The sequence below is a fragment of the Eriocheir sinensis genome, chromosome 1, assembly GCF_024679095.1.
Source record: "Eriocheir sinensis breed Jianghai 21 chromosome 1, ASM2467909v1, whole genome shotgun sequence".
NCBI lineage: Eukaryota > Metazoa > Arthropoda > Malacostraca > Decapoda > Varunidae > Eriocheir > Eriocheir sinensis.
The window spans coordinates 4594673-4616732 of NC_066509.1; the positions used below are offsets into that span (position 1 = coordinate 4594673).

The window sequence follows — 22060 nt, forward strand, 5'->3', positions numbered from 1 at the left end:
AACCCAATCTCTATATTTCCTGTGTGTTCGATTTAAGGTTTTCCGATCATGACAGACTTTACGCTTGCTTCTATACGAGATCGCCTTTTATTTATTTTTTTACAGTAAAGGAAGTAGCTCAAGGTAAAAAAAATAAATACAAAAAAAAAGCCGGATAATCGCTGCTCCTATATAAGAAAGTATAAATGAGAGGCCAACAGTGTGGTTAATTTCGGAGCATAAAGGGAACGAAGGGCAAAAGGAAACTAAAGGAGCAAAGGGGGACATAAAAAAGGAGGCCCAATGAAAGTGACAGGAGAGAAAAGGGAATTAAAGGGGAAAAGAGAACAAAAAAAATGAAAGTGAAAAATGAAAGTGAAAAAATGAAGTGAAAATGAAAGTGAAAAATGAAACTTAAAAAAATGAAAGTGAAAAAATGAAAGTGAAAAAAATGAAGTGAAAAATGAAAGTGAAAAAAATGAAAGTGAGAAATGAAACTTAAAAAAATGAAAGTGAATAAATGGAAGTGAAAAATGAACTAAAAAATGAAAGTGAAAAATGAAACTAAAAAAAATGAAAGTGAAAAATGGAATTGAAAAAATGAAGTGAATAATGAAAGTGACAGGTGAGAAAAGGGAACAAAAGGGAAAAAGAAAAAAAGTCCAATGAAGATGACAGAAAAAAAAAGAGAAAAAAGAAAGAGCATATCAACTTAGCTTTAGGGCCGCTTTCACAGTCATTTTGTTTTTTGTTTTGATGATTACCAATGGCGGCGATCGCTGTTACAGTATTTCCACGTAAAACTGGCCGATGGGGTAATGGCGGCTGCGGGGTTAGCCTAGCCCCGCACCTTGCCACACACTCTCAACACCTCTCGCTTCCTCTGCAGCCGCCACTACCCCATCGGCTAGTTTCACGTGGAAAACTATAGCGTCGATCGCCGCCATTGGTAACGATCAAAACAAACAAAGTGACTGTGAAAGCGGCCCCTAGAGGTGTTAATTGTCCCATTCTCTCCCGTCCTGCGCCTCGTTCCCCGTCAATTACTGCAGGGGCTAAGTAGGTTTGGTTTAGGCTCGTCTCCCATACATCAGTGACGATATCCTCTGAAACTGATCCCGGAGCTTTTTCTTTCAATTTAAAACTAACATGGACGCAGAACCTGGATTATTTTATGACACGCCTAACTAAACGATCTGTCTATACTTTTTGTTTTTGTACGAATGAACGTTTTTACGATTTCCCGCGGACAGAACGTTTATATGAAGGTTTTGACGATTTGCCAAACGTTTTATAATTTTTTTACGACTTGCCGCGGACAGAACGTTTATATGAAGGTTTTTACGACTAGCCAAGGACAGAACGTTTATCAGAACAACGGGAAGACTAATATAATGTGTACTCTTATTCTCATTCTCTAACACTAACTATGGAAACCCAATCTCTATATTTCCTGTGTGTTCGATTTAAGGTTTTCCGATTTGCAACGAAGAGAAAAAGAAAGAGAATCAGAAAAGCCGGAAACATACCTAAATATTATATAGTACACTTATTCTCCAAAACAAACTACGGGAACCCAAATATTTAAAGGTTTTTTTTTTTAATTTAACGTTTGACGACTTGCAACGAAAAGAATAAGAAGGTTAATCAAGAGCATCAAGTCACCTCTCTCTCTATCCGAAACTGACCTCTCTTTTGGCCATTCTTCTTTACTTTCTTTTACAGGTGGAGAACTAGCGGGCTTTTTAGCTTATATTTATCGTTACTGCCCTTGAGCTGCTTCCTTCGCCTTAAAAAAAACATAGAATAACCGGAAACCTACCACAGGAATTAAGTTTTGAGACACAAGAAGAAGTTTGAGTGATCAGAATGAAGTTTGAGTCGTGGGAGAGAAGTTTTAAGTCCTCCAGTAAAGCATTCGTCTCAGTATCTACCCATTTGTGTGTTTGTGTTCATAATTCAGTTTTGAGTCATAAGAAGAAGTTTGAGTGATCAGAATGAAGTTTTAAGTCCTCCAGTAAAGCATTCGTCTCCGTATCTACCCATTTGTGTGTTTGAGTTCATAATTCAGTTTTGAGTCATAAGAAGAAGTTTGAGTGATCAGAATGAAGTTTGAGTCGTGGGAGAGAAGTTTCAAGTCCTCCAGTAAAGCATTCGTCTCAGTACCTACCCATTTGTGTGTTTGTGTTCATAATTCAGTTTTGAGTCATAAGAAGAAGTTTGAGTGATCAGAATGAAGTTTGAATCGTGGGAGAGAAGTTTTAAGTCCTCCAGTAAAAAGCATTCGTCTCAGTATCTACCCATTAGTGTGTCTGTGTTCATAACGATACGTCCTCTCATTCCCCAACACACACTAAGGAAACCTGTCTAACTAACTAACTTACCCTTGTTTACTTAACCCGTACACGCTAACTCCCCACGTAATCCGGCTACAGCGTCACACCACCGCCACCACCTTTCCTTGAGAAGACCCCAAAGTGCAATGACTCGAACACAGAGAAGAAAGAGTACAAAAAAGACACGAAAGTAGAGGATTAGGGCGAGGGAGGGGGATAAGCCCTGTATAAGCGGCTATGCAAAGGAGGAAGCGTAGCGGTGAGGTTGGTGGTAGTCTTTACTTATGAATACTAATAGATGCAAAATTAGTGGCGTTGAGAATTGGTTGGAGGTCAAGGTTAGGGAGATTGACAAAAAAAAAAAAAAAAAAAAAAATAATAAGTAAATAATTCCAATACTTTTTTTTCTCGTCTCTCGTCTCTCTCGTCTCTCTCGTCTCTCTCTCTCTCTCTCTCTCTCTCTCTCTCTCTCTCTCTCATAATAGGTGACTCACTCTTAAAACAAAGGATCATCATATTGCACGTCTCTCTCTCTCTCTCTCTCTCTCTCTCTCTCTCTCTCTCTCTCTCTCTCTCTCTCTCTCTCTCTCTCTCTCTCTCTCTCTCTCTCTCTCCTATCTTCTTCTCTTACTCTTATTCCTCATCTTCTAATCCAGACCCATATTTGCCAATACCTCGTGAGCCGTCTTCATTCCTCCCCTTTTCCCCCTCTTCCTCCTCCTCCTCCTCCTCCTCCTCCCTTTTTCCTTCCTATTCTATCCAGTATCCATCACTGTTGACTTTTCTTGCGGGTTTTCCATCACACTCACTCTCTGCCTCCTCCTTCGCCTCTTATTCTTTTTCCTCCTTCTCCTCCTCCTCCTCCTCCTCCTAATATTTACCGACATCCATCATTCAAGATTTCTCCTTCGTATAGTTTCCATCAGTTCTCTTCTTCTGTCTCTTTCTAATCGTATTATAAGCCCAACTGTCTTTCTCTTTCTCCTCTCCTCATTCCTTTCTCTTCTTTTTCCTCATAAAAATAACCAACTTCCATTATTAAAGATTTTTCCTTCTCTTCTTCCATTTCTTTCTCCTCCTGTTCCTCTTCGTATTGTAACATCACATTCTTTCTCTTTCTCCTCTTTTACCTTTCTCTTCATCCATTTCTTTCTCCTCCTCTTCCTCCTCATATTTTAACGCATATTCCTTTTTTTCCCCTCCTCCTCAAAATCCATTGTTCAAGATTTCTCCTTCTCTTCCTCCTCATATTTTAAGCCATATTCCTTTTTTTCCCTCTTCCTCAAAATCCATTATTCAAAATTTCTCCTTCTCTTCCTCCTCATATTTTAACGCATATTCCTTTTTTTCCCTCTTCCTCAAAATCCATGACTCAAGATTCCTCCCTCTCTTCCTCCTCATATTTTAACGCATATTCCTTTTTTTCCCTCTTCCTCAAAATCCATGACTCAAGATTTCTCCTTCTCTTCCTCCTCATATTTTAACCCATATTCCTTTTTTTCCCTCTTCCTCAAAATCCATGACTAAAGATTTCTCCTTCTTCTCTCCTTCTTCTTCTTTCTTCTCTTCTTTTAAACCCACGTGCATTCGAGTCTTCATATTAACCTACATTCACCATTCAAGATTTCTCCTTCTCCTCTTTTTTCTTCTCTTCCTCCTCATATTCTGACCCGTATTCCTTCTTTTTCCTCCTTCTCAATATTCATGACTCAAGATTTTTCCTTCTCCTCTCCTTCCTCTTCTTTCTCATCGTAACTTAACATTCCTTATTTCTCCTCTTCCTCAACTTCCATCATTCAAGATTTTTCCTTCTCTTTCTCTTCTTCCTCGTATTCTAACCCCCATGTATCCGAGTTGAGTCTTCGCGCCCCTCCTCCATCACGCAGCGGACCCTCTCTTCTTCTGGCCTGCCTCTGAGTCACCAATCCTAAGCTGCCCGACATTCATACCCTCACGTATTATCCTAAACACACCCTCTCGTGCCCTCCCGCCCCCTACCACCAGCGCCATCTACCAGGGAGGAATCACGACGGGGAGTTCCTATGTATCACGGAGACTCAGCGGGGTTCCTCAGGGTGGGTCTTTCCTCCTGTCAGCGCTATCTATATGAGTTACTGACGGGGGTGAGATTCTGTAGGTTAAGATTCAGTGGGGTTCCTCAGGGTGGGTCTTTCCTCCTGTCAGCGCTATCTATATGAGTTACTGACGGGGGTGAGATTTTGTAAGTTAAGATTCAGTGGGGTTCCTCTAGGTCGAGTTCTCCCTTCTTCCTTGTTTCCTCTGTCGGGTGCTATCAAGGGAACGGGAAAGTGTGTGTGTGTGTGTGTGTGTGTGTGTGTGTATGTAAGGAAGGTAAGGTGTTTGGGGACGTCAAGCCCTGATCTGCCCGGCCTTTGATATGCTAATACACGCCGGCACAGAGACGAAAAGCTAACCCCACCGCCTCCCCGCCAGCCCCGACGCTAGTGCCCCGAATGCCTAGACGAGCTAAAGTGAAAAGGAGAAAGAGGACGGAAAGAAATGGAGATAAACAACAAGAACAATAACAACACATACACAAGCACACACACACACACACACACACACACACACACACACACACACACACACACACACACACAACCCCTACGGAAATGCTATAACGAAAACAGGAGAAAGGAGATGAATAACACAAAAAAAAGCATGGTCAGTTATATATGTTTTTTTCTCAATAAAAAAATAAAATTGACTAGACAGTTCCTCATCAATCCAGAAGGCTTTAAAGAAGAAAAAAAAAATCTTCAGAAACAGAAAAGGACAATAAGTAATCACAAGAATAATAATACATAAATAAGTTTATAGAAAAAATAAAACTAGAATTAACGGTGACGAGACAACTCATCGCCACAACTGTCTTTGGAGAAATAAAACACTTTCTTCACAAGCAGAAGGAACACAGCTCTGCCTCCTCCGTCCGCCGTAATGGGCGCGGCGTGTTGCGTACATTCTTGTTTTACACATTTTTGGCCTTGCTCGGCCTGCTGTCGTGAAAACGAGTGCACCTCAAATTCATACGCAGAACCCAACGTTATTTTTTTTTCCCAACTCGGCTGCCACGCCTGACCTCTCCCGGACCCTCGTCCTGAAGGCGATGTAACACGCGGCGAGGACGGGGCTGCCGCGCCCCTGCACCGACCCTACACAGTGGTGAGCAGCTACATGTGATGGGCAGACACTGCGCGTATGTGCATGGATATACGAAGCACTGGCGCGCGCTCGTGCACACACACACACACACACACACACACACACACACAGGAAGTGTTCCTAATCAATATTTCCACTTTTCCCGCCGTCAGAGCGGCCCGGCGGAGGCCTCCCAGCGGCACTACTTTAATAATCTTGGCATTAATTCATCAAGGAACCTCGGCGCGGCGCGGCGTGAGGAGCCGCGCCTTGAAGGAGGCAAGAGAGGGTTACTTACCACCGTCCGGGGAGCCCAGCTTGGCCCTCTCCCTGGCGGCCGGGCTGGGTGAGGCTTGAGGCACCGACCGTCTGTGCGCCACTCGATCTCTCCTTCTCTGGGGACTGTCTCTTCGGAAGGACGCCACCTCCACGCCGCTGAAGCTGACGCGTGTTCCACGAGGCTTCTCTGGGGAGGGGAGGAGAGGACGGGTTGAGGAACAGTGGCTCTGAGGCACTAAGCAAACCAGACATGTCAACAGGCAAGGCAGTGCAATGCCACACAAACTGGAACTCACCTGTCTCTGGGGCATTTGGGGCAGAGTTTTCTTTGTTTGCACTTGTGTCGAGCCTTCTGATGGGGCACAGGGGGGGCGTGGCGGGGGGCTGCGGGGCGGGGGCGCCATCAGCAGGGGTCTCCACGTTGCGGCACTTCTTGTGGAGTTCGTTGATCTCCATCTTTTCCTTCTTGCAAGGGATGAAGTCGTCCGTGGCGCCGCCCTCCTTGGTGTGCGTCTCCAGCTCCCGCACCATCTTCTCCGGCACGTCGAGGCACTCCTTCTCGTAGGCGTCCACGATGGGACTCTCCGGCACGGCGCAGAAACGGTTGTCATCGTCGCCGGCCGTGTCGCTGAGCTTCAGGGAGCCCGGCTGCTTCAGGGTATTGTTGTTGTTGTTGTTATTGTTGTTGGCCAGCATGACGCTGCTGGCGCCGCTGCAGGAGTCCCGCAGTTCCCGGTGCTTGATGAAGTGCTTCAGTTTCCTCCCGTGCAGCTGAAGCTCCTCCTTACCGTTGGACAAAATGGCGTCGTTCATCTTCACTTTCGTCTCTGCCATCTTCTGTTCAATGTCTGACGGGTTCTCGTCCTCGGAGGCGTAGTCCGGGGCCGCCGCAGGGGAGCCACACGCCCCCCGCGCCGGGCTGCTGCTGCTGCTGCTGCTTCTGCCGCTACTGCTGTCACACCAGCCTACGTTGCCGTTGTCATCGCCCGGGTCATTGGCTAGCGGCGCCTCGCTCCCTAGGATGAGTTTGGGTTTGTCATAGAAAGTCTTCACGTAGGTGCCACACTCGCTCAGCTCGTTCACATTGTTGGCGCCGCGGCCGTGGGCGTCGGGGCTGAGGTCGTTGGTGAGGCGCGGCGCGGGGGCACACTCGCCCGTCCAGAGGGGCCGCGGCCACAACGATCCAAGAACCTCAAAGTCCAGCAAGGACCTGTCCTTGGCGGTGCGCGGGTCTGGAGTGTCGCCCCCGCGGGTCAAGTCCACCTCCAGGGAACTGTACGACTCAAGGTCAGACTCGTCGTTCTCGAAAGAGGAGAGCGAGCCGAGGGAGGAGGAGACTGGCAGGCGCGTGGGCCGGTGGAGACCCGACGAGATGGATGGGTGGTGCAGGCGGTCACTGCTGCAACTCCCGTTTTCTGTCAAAGCAACGACAAGAAAACTTTAAACACTCGAGTGATAACTATGGTATTTGAGGCAGCCCATTCTCCACGCCCCGGCATCACGCCCCACACTATGAGATACACAGATACGTCTTTTCATCTTAAATTTTCACGATATAACAGAACAATAAAATCCTGTTACAAATCCAGGGAAGAAATAAAGCAAGAAAGGAAGGTAAGAAGGAAGAAAATGAAGGAGGGAAGAAAGGGAAAGGGAGAGGAAAGGAGGGGAAAGAAAGGTGGGAGAGATATGCAATAAGGAAAGGAAATAAAAGAAATTAAAAGAAATAAAACGGAGAGAGACGAGAGAAGCGAAACGGAAAGAAGGAAGAAAGGAATAAAATAAAAGATGTAAGAATAGAACAGAGGGGAAGGGATAGAAAAGAGTAGATAGAAAGAAAGGAAGGAAAGGGATGAAAGCAGGAAAATAAAATATAGGAAAGAAGAGGACCAACAAAAACAGAGGGGAAGAGACAGAAAAGAGGAGGTAGAAAGAAATAAAGGAATGAAAGCAGGAAAATATGATATAGGAGAGAAGAGAACCAATAAAAACAAACCAGCCAATCAGTTAATCAATCGGGCAGGTGCGCGGCTCACCTGAGAGGTCTGGCAGGGAGGAGGAGAGAGCCGCGGTCATGCCATGGTCCCCGTCGAGCAGGTCACCGCTGGCCGCCGCCGACCCTGCAACACACGGGCCGTCAGGGGTGAAGGGGTGTCAGGGGGGAGAGAGACAAGAGGGGGTGACGAAAGAGGGGAGGGGCGACATGGGGGGTGGGTGGACCGTTAGCAATGGACACGGAACTGAGTATAGGAAAGAGCTGGTGATGGCGGGGGAGGGGCGGCATGGAGACAGCAATGGACAGTGAACAGAATATAGGAATGGACTTGGTGATGGCAGGGGGGAGGGGGAGCAAGAGGGAGGGGTGGAAGGGAGGCAGCAAAGGATGGGGAACAGGGGATAGGGAAGGGCTTGGTGGTGGCAGGGGGGAGGGGAAGAAAGGGAGAAGGGCGGTAGGGAGGAAGCAAAGAACGGGGAACAAGGAATAGTAAGGGGATAGGTAATGGCAGAGAGGGATAGGTAGGGAGAAAGGAAGAAGGCGACAGGGGAAGGCTAAGGGACATGAGGCAGGATGAAGCGAGGGGTACGGGGGCTGCAGGGGAATGGCAAAGAACATGAGAGAGGGTATAGCGAGAGGGTATGTGAGGGCAGAGGAAGAGGGTGGCAGGGGAAGGAGTAAGGGACACGATCAAGAGAATGGATATGAGACAAGCGTCGGCAGAGGGGGGTTAGATACATTGGGGAGGGCAGAGAAAAAGGGAGCAAGTGGCAAAGGGGATCAGGGAGGGATTGGGGTGGATGAAGGCAAGGGGAAGGGGGAGGAGGGAAGGAGGGAGACATGGGGAGGATAGAGGCAAGGGAGCAGCATGGGACGTAGGACAGGGGGTGATAGGGAAGTATAGACAGGGAGGGACAGGAAGGGTCGTGGGGGGGCAGGAGGAGGAGAAGGAGGAGAAGGAAGGGGTGAGTTCTTTCTTACCTGTGTTGATAATTAGCAGGTGATGAGAATCCTTAGTGGTGGAGGTGGGAGAGATGCGTTCACTGTTGTTGTTGTTAGTGTTACTGTTGCTGTTGCTGCTGTTGTTGTTGTTATTGAGTTGCTGCGTTGTAAGATGCTGCGTCGCTACATCGCTTGGGTTCCTGCAACACAGCATTGAGTCTGGTTATGGAACGCAACACACACACACACACACACACACACACACACACACACACACACAAGGAAATCACTCTTAAAAGCTCTATCATGATCTTCCCTTCATTGGTCTCACGCAACGGGGAGGAGGAGGAGGAGGAGAAGGTGGAGGAGGAGGAGGAGGAGGAGGAGGAGGAGGAGGAGGAGGAGGAGGAGGAAGGGAAGGAAAGAAACACTAGACACATTTATTAACTCTAAGTGTGTGTGTGTGTGTGTGTGTGTGTGTGTGTGTGTGTGTGTGTGTGTGTGTGTGTGTGTGTGTGTGTGTGTGTGTGTGCCCTAAGGGGATGCCGCCCCCCCTCAAAATTTTATTGGCAGTCACGTCTCTGCCAAGCGGAGCAAGAAAAAAAAAATAAAGAAGATTCAGCATGGTGGAGAAGTGAGGGACGAGGAGGAGGAGGAGGAGGAGGAGGAGGAGGAGGAGGAGGAGGAGAAAAAACAACAACTGGAAAAAAAACAGGAACAAGGATAACAAAAAACGGAAACAAACAAAAAAAAATATTACAAGAAAAATCGCAAAAACAAGAATAAAAAACAAACAAATAAAAAAAGAACAAAAAAAACACGAGTAACAAAACAAAACAAAACAAAAACAAAACAAAAAAAATACAAGAAAACAAAACAAAAGTAAAGAAAAAAACGAGAAGAAAGAAAACCTCCTGAACCTCTTGCGGCCACAGGATCAAGGACCTCCTTCTGCAGGGCCGCATCAAAGGACGTCCTGCCACGCCTCAGGGCCTGTTGTGCTGTCAGGGTGGGAGGGAGGGAGGGAGAGAGGCAGGAGGACGTGGGAGGGAGGGAGGGAAGAGAGAGAGAGGAAGAAGGAAAAATGGAAAGAAAATGGAAGGGAGGCATAGAAGAAGGGAGAGAAACAAAGAAAGAAGGAGGGAAGATGGGGAGGAGGCAAGGAAAGGAGGGAGAGAAACAGAGGGAGTGGTCAGGGAGAGAGTGAGGATGCAAGGAGAGAGGAGGAGGAGGTTGAGAAAGGAGGGAAGAAGGAAGAAAGGGGGAGGAGGCAAGGAAGGAAGAAGGAGGAAGTGAGTCTGAGGATGGAGGATGGTAGCAGGGAGAGAGAGGGAGAGAGACAAGAAGAGGAGGAAGGTGTGAAGGAGGGAGGGAAGCAGGAAGAGAAAGACTGAGGGATGGAGGAAAAGGAGGGAGGGAAGGAGGGAAAGCTGAGAGAAAAGAATGGGAGAGAGGGAGGGAGGGAGGAAAGGAGATGAAAGAGAGTCAAGTGCTTGGCCAACGTAAAAAAATAAAAGAAAAGAAAAAGAAAAAAGAAAAAAAGAAGGAACTTGGTGGAAATACATAAACAAACAAACAAAGATATAAACAAAGGATTAAACCACGTGTCCACCAACACACACACACACACACACACACACACACACACACACACACACACACACACACACACACATGGGGGTACTCACAGCAGACGGATGCCGCCCAAAGTCACGTTGCTCTCCTTCAAATGCATGTCCGACACCTGGGGAGAGAAGGACAGGTGTTAATTAGGGGCTCATCAGACTATTAACCCGTCATTAGCACCACCTATACCTAATTAAGCTCCTCATTAGTGCTCCATCAACCTCCTTAACCTAATTATTGGCACTCCATCAACTTTATTAACATTATCATCGACACTACATCAATCTTATTAGTCTGATCTTTATTACTGGATCAAACTAATTAACCTTATCATTAATATTACTTACACCTTCTTCTCTTTATTATCAACACTACAAAAGAAGAAGAAGAAGAAGAAGAAAAAGAAGAAGAAGAAGAAGAAGATCAACTTGCGCTTAACCTTAGCATTAGAACTACATGAACCTAATTAACCTTGTCATTAGCGCAGTATCAAACTCCTCCTCCTCCTTCTCCTCCTCTTCCTCCTCCTCCTCCTCCTCCTGACGCATTTCGTAGCTTCCTCTTTGCACACACACAAAATAATAACACCAATGATAAATAAAAATGCACACAAAATAAAGTCTTCCTGAATATATAAAAAAACAAGAAAAAAATAAATCATGGAGTCGCCTCAGTCCATAAAAAGAAACAACAACAACAACAAAAACAAGAAAAAAGAAAAGGGAAAAAGAATAAAAAGAAGGATATAAAACCGCGTAGCTCCTTCCTTTCCCGCCACTGTCGCGTAAACTAACTGAACTTCGTCGTTAGCAATGCGTAGAGTTTCCCAACATTACTCTGTGTTAAAAAACTTTCCGGCGTCACTCCTGAGAAAGTAGAAGTAGCAACACCTGGACTTGTGTTGCACCGAGACCAGGAACTACAGTGTTGGCGCCCGGGGGGAGGAGGGGGGGTGAAGGCGTGGAGGGAAGGGAGGGGGTTCGAGGGGTATCTAATCCTCTCTAAAATCCCTCTCAGTCCCGCATTATCCTCGAAGCCGCCATTAATTTTAGAGGTAAGTATTGTTTCTTTCTCCTGGCATAACCTTAATTCTTTCCTTGCGCACACAACAATGATAAATAAATAAAATAAGTCCCCCCGAATAATAAAGAAAATCCTGAGTCGCATTTTCTTACAATCATAAAATTAATGATGATAAGAAAGGAATAAAATAAATAAGTCTTCCTGAAAATAAAAGACAAATCCTGGAGTCGCCTTTACTTACACATAAAATTAATGATGATAGGAAAGGAATAGATAAGATAAATAAGTCTTCCTGAAAATAAAACAAAAATCCTGGACTCGCCTTATCTTACATACACAAAAAATAATAATGATCAGAAAGGAATAGATAAAATAAATGTCTTCCTGAAAATAAAAGACAAAAATCCAGGAGTTGTCTTAACTTACACAAAAAAAATTATAATAAAGGAATAAATAAAATAAATAAGTCTTCATGAAAATAAGACAAAAATCCTTGAGTCGTCTTAACTTACACACAAAAAAATGATAATAAAGGAATAAAATAAATAAATCTTCCTGAATAAAAAGAATAAAAAGCTTCAACCGCCTAAGCTTACACAAAAAAAAGATAATAAAGCAAGAAATAAAATAAATAAATCTTCCTGAATAAAGAGAATAAAAAGCTTCAACCGCCTAAGCTTACACACACACACAAACACAAACACAAACACATTAAAAAAAGACAAAGCGTGGTTCTTTTCCCGCCACTGAAGTCACGTGTAACATAACCTAACTACACGAAGGAAGTTTTTTTTTCTCTCTCTAGTCCAGTCACGCGTTCGCTGTTTGAAACCCGCTCTCATTTTTATGGCGTTTAAGTATACGTGACAACTTTTTTTGTTCACTTGGTCTGGAAACTACAACAGGGTATTACAAAACAGCCGCCTCTCACTCTCTTCATTCTTCCCTCCCTTCTCAACCTCCTCCTCCTCCTCCTCTCTCCTTGACTCCTCACTCTCCCTTGTTCCTCCCTCTTCTCCATCCTTCCTGCTTTTCTCTCTCTCTCTCTCTCTCTCTCTCTCTCTCGTCCTTTCCTCCTCTTCGTCCTCGTAATTTATTTTCCTTCCCGTGAGATATTTTCCTCCTCTGGTTAACGTGACATTTTTTCTCACTTGGTCAGGAAAGTACAACGTATTACAAAAGTTTTCCCTGGATTAAGTAGAAAAGGTTCTCGTCCTCGTGAGTTATTTCCCCTCTCGTGAGATATTTTCCTCCTCTGCTAAGTCGTATCCTCCCACGGTTTCATGGCAGAAAGGTTAAAGGGACTCGTAGGTGAAGCGGGCCGGGTTTTTTCTTTTCTTCACACCAATGGAAGCAGCTCAAGGGCAACCAAAACATAACACAAAGAAAGTATATATAAGTAAGCTCTCCTGCAGACAATTTGGAGATGTTTGTCGTCAGGCCTAAATAGTGTAAGGTTTTATGCCTATATTTAATTAGTTTTACTTTTTATCTATTCTTTTTTTTACAGCTAAAGAAACAGCTCAAGGGCAACACAAAAAGGTATGAAAAAAAAAGCCCCGCTAATCGCTGTTCCCACAAAGACAAAAATAATGAGCGGCCGAAAGAGAGGTCAATTTCTGGAAGAGAGGTGTCTTTCTTTGTTTTCGTGTGTATTTTATGACATTTCTTACCCTACCCGTTTGTCTTTTCACTTCTACAATCTTCTATATTATATCGTACTCTTTCTACTTCCCTCATTGATTTTTTTCTTTAATTTTCTCTTTCGCGGCGTCTCAGGTGTTTGGGGATTGTTGAACTAACACCTTATAGTGTCCAAATTCCCTCTCTGATTCGCCTCATAACAATAATGAACTGCGGGAGGACTCTTGTAGTTTTATAGTTGTAAGATTAAGTGGGACTCCATCTCGAGGCTTGGGCTAAGTTAACTCTTCTGCAGGCGTGTAAGTAAAGCCTCTTGTCAGCCACGGAAAATTATCTCCTGGAGGATTCTTGCAGCGGGCTCCTTAGGGAAGTGGAGCGCAGACTTGTAGGCCCCATAATAATAATAAACTGCGGGAGGGCTCTTGTAGTTTAATAGTTGTAAGATTAAGAGGGACTCCATCTCGAGGCTTGGGCTAAGTTAACCCTTCTGCAAGCGTGTTAGTAAAGCCTCTTGTCAGCCACGGAATATTCTCTCCTGGAGGATTCTTGTAGCGGGCGCCTTCGGGAAGTGGAACGCAGACTTGTAGGCCGGAGCAGCATGGGCACACAGCCGGAGAGACACATAAGCCGTGGCAGCAGCACACAAAGATGTCGGGTCCGGCTGTGTGGACCGTGAGGGGGCGCTGATGCCGTCCAGCCGGTGCGGTAAACCAAGTCACTTTACATCCGGATTGCGAAGTCGTGCCACTAAACGTTTTGGAGGAGAATGAGGAGGAGGAGGAGGAGGAGGAGGAGGAGGAGGAGGAGGAAGAGGAGGAGGAGGAGGAAAAGGAGGAGGAGGAGGAGGAAAAATAGAGTTAAAGTGGAAACTACTGGACTCTACTGGACTGTAACATCTAAGAAAGGATAATAATATAAGGAAGATGGGAAAGAGAAAAGAGGAGGAGGAGGAGGAGGAGGAGGAGGAGGAGGAGGAGGAGGAGGAGGAGGAGGAGGAGCCTTAGGAGGATGGCGGGGACCTTCCATCTGCTACAGCGGGGCCAAGATGAAGTGTAACACCGGCCAGGCCATCATCCCGTGTGTGTGTGTGTGTGTGTGTGTGTGTGTGTGTGTGTGTGTGTGTGTGTGTGTGTGTGTGTGTGTGTGTCCCCTCTTCACCCACGCCATCACCGCCAGCCTGCTCTCTGTTGATCGGCACACGCTCGCGGAAGTGCCCGGCGTAGCGAAATGCGTATAACTACTTATCTACCTATCTATCTATCGATCTATGTGTCTGTAAAAGCTTAGCAGTAACGGCAGACTGTATGCTAAGTTATCGGTTGGTGTTTATGTGTCGTCCAGTCCACCAACTCAATCATCACCACCGCTACCACCACCACCTCAACCATCACCTCCGCCATCATAAAAATCGCAAAAACAGTTCCTCGGATAAATAATTCAGGGGCGGTATTGAACCCACAGAGGCCGATACGCACATACGCGAGTCACAAGGCACCCGGTACACGTCACTCGCCTCATACACATCCATTCGGTAAAGGAAAATCAAGGTCCATTTTCTTTAACGTATCGGGCTCCCATCACGACAGTTTTCCAAGACCACAGAGAAGTTCAACCGGGTTTTCATGGATGCAGAAGTCGTGTAAAACAGTCACTAGGATCACAAAACACTGCATGAAAATCCCAGTAACTTCGACGGGAGGGTTTTTTAAATAGACGACCTCATACGACCTCATATGACTTCAGGAATGACCCGTACCGCCATCATCCAGACTTGTCACAGTTCCCCGTCATACACCACCCACTGAGAGCAACTTCTACGGGAGGGTTATTAAATAGGCGACCTCATACGACCTCATATGACCTCATGAGAGACCCGTATTGCCATCATCCACATTTCTCACAGTTCCCCGTAATATACCACCCACTGATATTAACTTCTACGGGAGGGTTTTTAAATAGGCGACCTCATACGACCTCATATGACCTCAGGAATGACCCGTTTTGCCATAAGCCATATTTCTCACAGTTCCCCTTCACCACCCACTGAGAGTAACTTCTACGGGAGGCTTTTTAAATAGGCGACCTCATACGACCTCAAATGACCTCAAGAATGACCCGCATTACCATCCCACTGAGACTTTTATTAGTTTTCACATGTCCACGCCCACTGTACACACCTCGCAACACAACGATAGCAGCAGCAGCGAGGTGTTCTGCCCAGTGTGTGTTGTATGTTTCCCGGCACACAATATATAAATAGGCTATACTCACTAACCCACGGATGGTCCCCTTAATACTTTGGGTCCCGCAACACCAATGACTGACTCTGAAGGCGCGTGATCGTTCCTACATGACATCAAGAGCATTTTTTTTTCTTCTTCTTCTTCTTCTTCTTTATTGTGGCGTCTTGTTTATTCCTCAATGCAGAATCTCTACTTGAAACAGATCCTCCCCCTCTTCCTTTCTTCTTCTTCGTCTTCACCTTTTCGCTGATAGGTCGTTAACAGTGGCGTCTTGGTTATTCCTCAATGCAGAATCTCTACAAGAAACAGATCTTTCACCTCTTCCCCTCTTCCTCATCTTCCTCCTCCTCCTCCTCTTCCTTTCTTCTTCGTTTTCACCTTTTCACTGATAGGTCGTTAACTGTGGCGTCCTGTTCCTCGACCCAGAAGCTCTCCTTGAAACTGACCCTTCAGTTCTTTTCCTCTTCCTGCTCTTCCTCTTCCTCCTCCTCCTCTTCCTGTCTTCACCTCCTCTCCCTTCCCCTTCTTCGTCCTCTCGTTTTCATCGATAGAACGCTTTAGTGAGGTGTCCTGCCCCTCCCTTGACGCAGAAGTTCTCCTTGAAGCAGACTCTTTCACCTCTCTCCCCTTCCTCATCCTCCTCCTTCTCCTCTGCCTCCTCTTTCCCTCCTTTTCTTCTTCTACCTCTTTTCCACCTTCACCTCCACTTCTTTCCCCCTCCTCCTACTCCTTCTCTTTCTGTTTTCCTACTCCCCTTCCTTCTTCCTCTTCTTTCTTTCGTTTTCATAAATTTAAGGAACCGTAAGATAAAATGCGATGAATTACCAGACAAATCTTGCAAGAGTAAAGAATAGGCTGGAAAACATAGATAAGAACACACACACACACACACACACACACACACACACACACACATCGTTAACCCAAGTGTTGTCGTCAGCCTCGCCACACACCCACAGTCAAGGGCCCTCTGCTTCCCCACCCCCCCCCGCCCCTACCCCACCTCCTACGCCCACTCCACTACAGACCCTCGAGGGAAAAAAAGTAAATAAAAATGTGTCCCCTGAAGCAGAAAACGTGACCTCTTGGGGAAAATGTGCCGCGGTTGTTTTGTGAGTTGTGTCATATAATCTAGTTTGAGGGCAGACTTAACTGTGTGTGTTTTTATTTATTCCGCTTTCCATGAGTGTTCTAGAAGCTGTATGTGTGTGTGTGTGTGTGTGTGTGTGTGTGTGTGTGTGTGTGTAAGGAGACGAATAGCGAGAGGCTAGTGTTAGATGCTGGAGGGCAGGTTTTAAATAACATTGTGATTTGTATGTATATCCGATATTGACCTCTCTTCTCTGTATGCATGTATGTAATATATGTATGTATGTATGTATGTATGTATGTATGTAAAGAGACGAAGGGTTGAGAGGCTAGTATAGGGGTGCTGGAGGGCAGGATTAGGTAACATTGTGATTTGTATTTTCGAAATTGACCTCTCTTCTGTATGAAAATGAAAAGGAGTAAAAAAGGAGAGAAAGAAGTGAATAATAAACTAGAGGAAGGAGCATAAAGATGAAATGAAGAAGAGAGGAAGACAAGAAGTGAAAAGTAGACAGAAAAGAAGATAATAAAGATGAAGGGAAGAAAGAGTTAAGGAAAATAAGTGAGAAGTTATGTATGCTTGTATGTATGTACGTATGTAGGTAGAGTCAAAGGGTGAAAGGCTAGTGTCGGGGTGCTACAGGGCAGACTTAGGTAACATTGTCATTTGTATATATCTGAAACTGACCCCTCTTCTGGCCTCTCCTACTAACTATACCTTTTGCTGGAACAGTGCTCAGCGGCCTCTTTTGTTTCCTGTTTTTTGTTGTCCTTGAGATGCTTCCATTGCTTTGTTTTTACAGCAAGGGAGGCAGCTCAAGGGCAAAAAACAAACAAAACAAAACAAACAAAAAAAACAGGAACAAAAATGGTCCACAAGACGCTGCTTTGACAAAATGTGTAGTAAAAAATATGTAGTCTTGTGTGTCGACTCGCCCTACTCGCCTTTCGATTACCAAATGTGAAAAAAAGGAATTCGACATAAATCGTTGTGAGTGGCGCTTTAGTGAAGGTTACAGAGCGGTAGATTGGTTGGGGCGGCTTGCGAGGAAGGTTCTAAGAAAAGTTGGCTTGGGTACGGCCATATTTCTTGCTTCCATTCGAGTCGCTTGCTCTCAGGCCAGACCAGACGGAGAAAACAACCTGCTCGCGAGATTAACCTTTTGGCCTGTAAGTGTTCGGCGCCCGGCAAACAGCGAATGAGTCAGCTAAAAGGAATGTCTGGGGGAGGTGACGGGAATCGAAAAGGGGTGTCCACTGTGAAATAATATAGATAGATAGATAGATAGATAGATAGAGAGAGAGAGAGAGAGAGAGAGAGAGAGAGAGAGAGAGAGAGAGAGAGAGAGAATAAAATAAATAAATAAAGAAAGAAGAAATGAAAGGAAGGATGGAAGGAAGAAAGAAAGACATAAAAGAAAAAATGAAGGAATGAAAGGAAGAAAGATAGATAGAAGAGAAAGAAAGAAGGAATAAAGGGAAGGAAGAAAGAAAGGAAGAAAGATAGAAAGGAAAGAAAAGAAGGAATGAAAGCAAGGAAAAGAAACAGGAAGAAAGATAGAAAGGAAAGAAAAGAAGGAATGAAAGAGGAGAGAAAAAAAAAGAAAGGAAAAAAAGAGAGAGAGGAAAGAAAGAGAGAGAAGAAGTTGAAGACAATAATTACGATGACACAAACTACTGACTTGCGTGTTCTCGTGATGACAATTCGCACACTTGTCAAACCCTTCACGAGAGAGAAAGAAAAATACAGACGAAGGCAAACAAAGAAAACATACATAACTGAACATGAGGGAGAAAATCCAGGACGAAGGGAGAGAAATGGAATGGTAGGGAGAAAAAGAGGGGAAAAGAGCGAAGAAGGGGAAGGGAGAAAAGGGGAGTGGAGGGACGATGGGAGTGTGACGAGAGGACGATGAGAGGGGAAGAGGAAGGGGAGAGGGGAGAACGATGGGAGGAGAAGGGGAAGGAGAGAAGAGCAGAGAAGGGGTGAGGAAGGGAGAAAGGGGATACAGAAGGCCGATGGAAGAGCGATGAGGAGATCGGGAAGGGGAGAGCGATGGGAGGGAATAGAACGGGAAGGGGAAGGGAAGGGAGAGGAGAAGGGAACGAGGAAGGGAAGGTGAGGGGGAGGTGAAGGGGAAGGGACCGAGGGGAAAGATGAGCTGAAAGGAGCGGGTAATAAGCGGAAAGAGGGGAGCTGAAAGGGCCGGCCGGAAAAGTGGGTGAGGACGAAGGGATCTGCGCTGTTGACGTGAGGAGGAAAGAGGAAAAAAATACAACTAAAAATGGCTAATATTAAGGAAGCCGTGAGGAGATAGAAGTGTGTGTGTGTGTGTGTGAGAGGAAAACAAAAGCCTAACGTTCCTGAAGAAGGGTTTTGTGTTCTAGTGTTTATACTTCCTACTTTTTAACCTTCAAAACAAAGAAACAAAAAACAAAAGAGCTACAATTTGCTTAGTAGGAGTAAGTGTAGTATAACGTTTATAAGGAGAGGAATAACTGTATACATTGGTGTTCAGTGTTATTGAAATCGCTTGAATCTGTAATTAGGAGAGATAGTTAAAGATTCTTGCATAATGGAGAAGCCATGAACCTAATCACCATTACTACTACTACTACTACTACTACTACTTCTACTACTACTAAATCGTCCACTTCCTCTACTTTTATTACCATCCCTATTATTACTTGACAGACCACCATAATCACTCACAGTAAGTAACACCATCACCCCATCATTATCATCACCATCACCACCACCCACAGCAGAGAGAGAGAGAGAGAAAGAGAGAGAAAATCACAGCATACAACTAACGTAATCACCACCACCACCACCACCACCACCTCCTCCATCACCACCACCACCACCACTAGTCAATACGTACCACCAACGCCTCCACTACCTCCAGGCGCCAGACACACACACACACACACACACACACACACACACACTAGGATTGCAAGTATTACTGAAAATCGTTGTTGTTGTTGTTGTTGTTGTTGTTGTTATAATGCCTTTGATAATATTTGTGGTGTGTGTGTGTGTGTGTGTGTGTGTGTGTGTGTGTGTGTGTGTGTGTGTGTTCCTTCATCAAATCAATACCCAAATTACCGTTAAAGAATAAAGGAATAAATAGGAACAATCAGGGAAATTAGCCTATTATCTCCTCCCTCCATTATTCCTTCCTTCTTCCATTATCCCTTTCCTCCATTTCCTTCCCCTTATCTTCCTTCTTCTCCTCCTCCTCTTCAGCATCCTCCTCCTCCTCATATTTCTTTTTCCTCCGTGCATTCTTTTCCTAAATTTTCCCTCCACGGTTTTTCCTCCTTTCCTTCTTCCTCTTCTCCTTACTGGTCTCTATCCCAAACAAAATATTATACAGCAGAATATTTTATCCCACCATTTTCTTGCAGTTTCCTTATTTTCCTTTTTTTTTCTTATATTTTTCTTTTTTTCCTTTTTTTGTTTCATTATTCTCCTTTATCTGCAGCTTCCGTTTTTTTCCCATTCCTTATAGTTTATTTATTTTCCCTTTCTTCTACTCTCCTTAATTTCTTTTCCTTATATTTTCATTTTTTTCCTTTTTCTCTCTAGGTTATATATTTTTCTTTTCTCATTTTTATTTTATTTTCTCTATAGTTTCCTTGGTTTGCTTTTCCTATAGGTTAAATATTTTCCTCGTCTGATTTCATTATTTTCCTTATTATTTTTTTCCTCTAGTTCCCATTCTTTTTTTTTCACAGATTTTCTCTTTTTTTTTTTTTTTTTTTTTTGTCTCGTAATATCCGGTCTATTTTTAGCTCGCTCTCACTCCCACACACCTTCCCCACTCGTCCCTTGGCATTTCTCTCTCTCTCTCTCTCTCTCTCTCTCTCTCTCTCTCTTTCCTCCTCCTCGTATTTCCTCTCTCTAGTCTATTCTTTGCTCCTCCTCCTCCTCCTCCTGTAAAGTAATGCACATAGGTGAAAAAAATCCTAACTTTAAATATCAAATTCAAGGACATGAGCTCAGCGAAGTAAAACAAGAAAAAGATCTTGGTGTCATTATCAGTAACACTCTTAAAATGAGTGATCAATGTTCTGCAGCGAGTAAAAAAGCCAATATGATGTTGGGATTAATCTCAAGAAACTTTGATTATAAATCACCCGAACTTATGAAGAGATTATACTTAGCATTTGTAAGACCACACCTAGAATACGCCGTTCAGTTCTGGTCACCGAACTTTATCAAAGATCAAGTTTTGCTAGAAAAAATACAGCGACGAGCAACCAAACAAATTCCAGCGCTCCGAAACTTGCCATATGACGAGCGTTTAAAGCGTTTAGATATGTTTTCCCTAAAAAAGCGAAGGATAAGAGGGGACTTAATTGAAGTGTTCAAAATCCTTAATGGATTCGACAACATTAACCCAGATAGTCTATTTCAGAGAGACACCAACACAATAACACGCAGCAACGGTATGAAGTTAAAGGGAAATCGATGTAACACATTGGTGCGCAGAAGTTTTTTCAATAACAGAGTCGTCGATCACTGGAATAGACTCCCACCGTCAGTAGTTAGCGCACAGAGTATCAATAGCTTTAAGTCTTCTTTGGATAAGTACTTCAGGGATATATGATTATACTGACCCTTTTTCGCATGTTTTCAGACAGATTGCAGCAAGACCTCAACCTATATCCATATAATTCTCCCCCACAACCTAGATTGCAAGTAGCGTAAGTTAACAATAGAGTAAAGCAACAGTTAATGTCCGCATGACAGGTGGAGTGGGGTGTGGGTGCAGTAAGGTGACAGGGTACTGGTGCGTGCATAGTACCGCCGGTAAAATGAGGATCAAGCCTCCACCTGTGCCCCTGAAACTACACCTCACCCATCGTGAGTATTACGGGGGATTCTGGGGCTGCCCTGTGTAGGCCACTCGGCCTCTTCCAGTCTCCCTGTGTTTCTGTGTTCTTATGTTCTTATGTAATGAAGCCATTTTCCCCCACAGCTTAGGTTACCAGTAGTGTAAGTTAAGGGTAGTAATTTCCTCTTATTTCTCTCTTTACTGTAAAATTTCCATGTCCCTTTCTTCCTTAAAGGTACATGATGTTCTCTTCTAACTATTTCCTGCCGCCACGTTGCCGGAGGGAGAGGTGGGTGGGGAGGAGCCTTCATCTATTCTGTCCTGTCCTACCACACGTAGATTACTAGTAGTAGCGGTAGTAAACAGACACCCTCGCCATAGACCGATAGGTCTTCTGGTGTCTGTCCTTCCTATGTATTCTTCCTCCTCCTCCTCCTCCTCCTCCTCTTACCCATTAATGTTGTTTTCCTTTCCTCTTTTCCTTTTTATTCTGGACTCTATTTAACGTTCTGATTCCCCCCTGCTATATTTTTTTCTCCTCCTCCTCCTCCTCCTCCTCCTCCTCTTTCTGCATTCCTTCCGTTCTAAATCTGCCTCTCTTTCCTGTTTTCTTCCTCCAGTTCTTGTTTCCCATATTTATTTTGCCTCTTATCCCTTCCTTCTGCTTCTCTCCTCCTTTATTTTCCTATATTTTCTGCTATTTTCCCTTCTTTTCTTCTGTTTCCCTCTTTCATTTCTTTATTTTTTTTAATTTTTTTTACCTCCTATTCATTCCTCCTGTTTTCCTCAGCCACATCTATTTTCCTCTCCCTTCCATCCTTTCTCCACTTCCTTCCTTCAGTCTCCATTCTTCCTCTCCCTCTGCCTTCATCCTCCACTCTTTATTTTTCT

The 22060-nt window shown here is 44.6% G+C and overlaps 1 protein-coding gene across 2 annotated transcripts in view; it reads right to left on the reverse strand.

The window, feature by feature from the left end:
- The window catches only part of LOC126984183 (schwannomin-interacting protein 1-like), a 99326-nt gene that overhangs the window by 48735 nt on the left and 28531 nt on the right, over positions 1-22060 (reverse strand). For both annotated transcript variants that reach the window (XM_050837777.1, XM_050837699.1), the window contains 5 exons: positions 10386-10441; positions 8737-8897; positions 7796-7879; positions 6056-7174; positions 5779-5946 (listed from right to left, as the gene is read on the reverse strand). In XM_050837777.1, coding sequence (XP_050693734.1) covers positions 5779-5946; positions 6056-7174; positions 7796-7879; positions 8737-8897; positions 10386-10432 — 1579 coding nt within the window. In that variant the 5' untranslated portion in view covers positions 10433-10441. The remainder of the gene's footprint in view (positions 1-5778; positions 5947-6055; positions 7175-7795; positions 7880-8736; positions 8898-10385; positions 10442-22060) is intronic.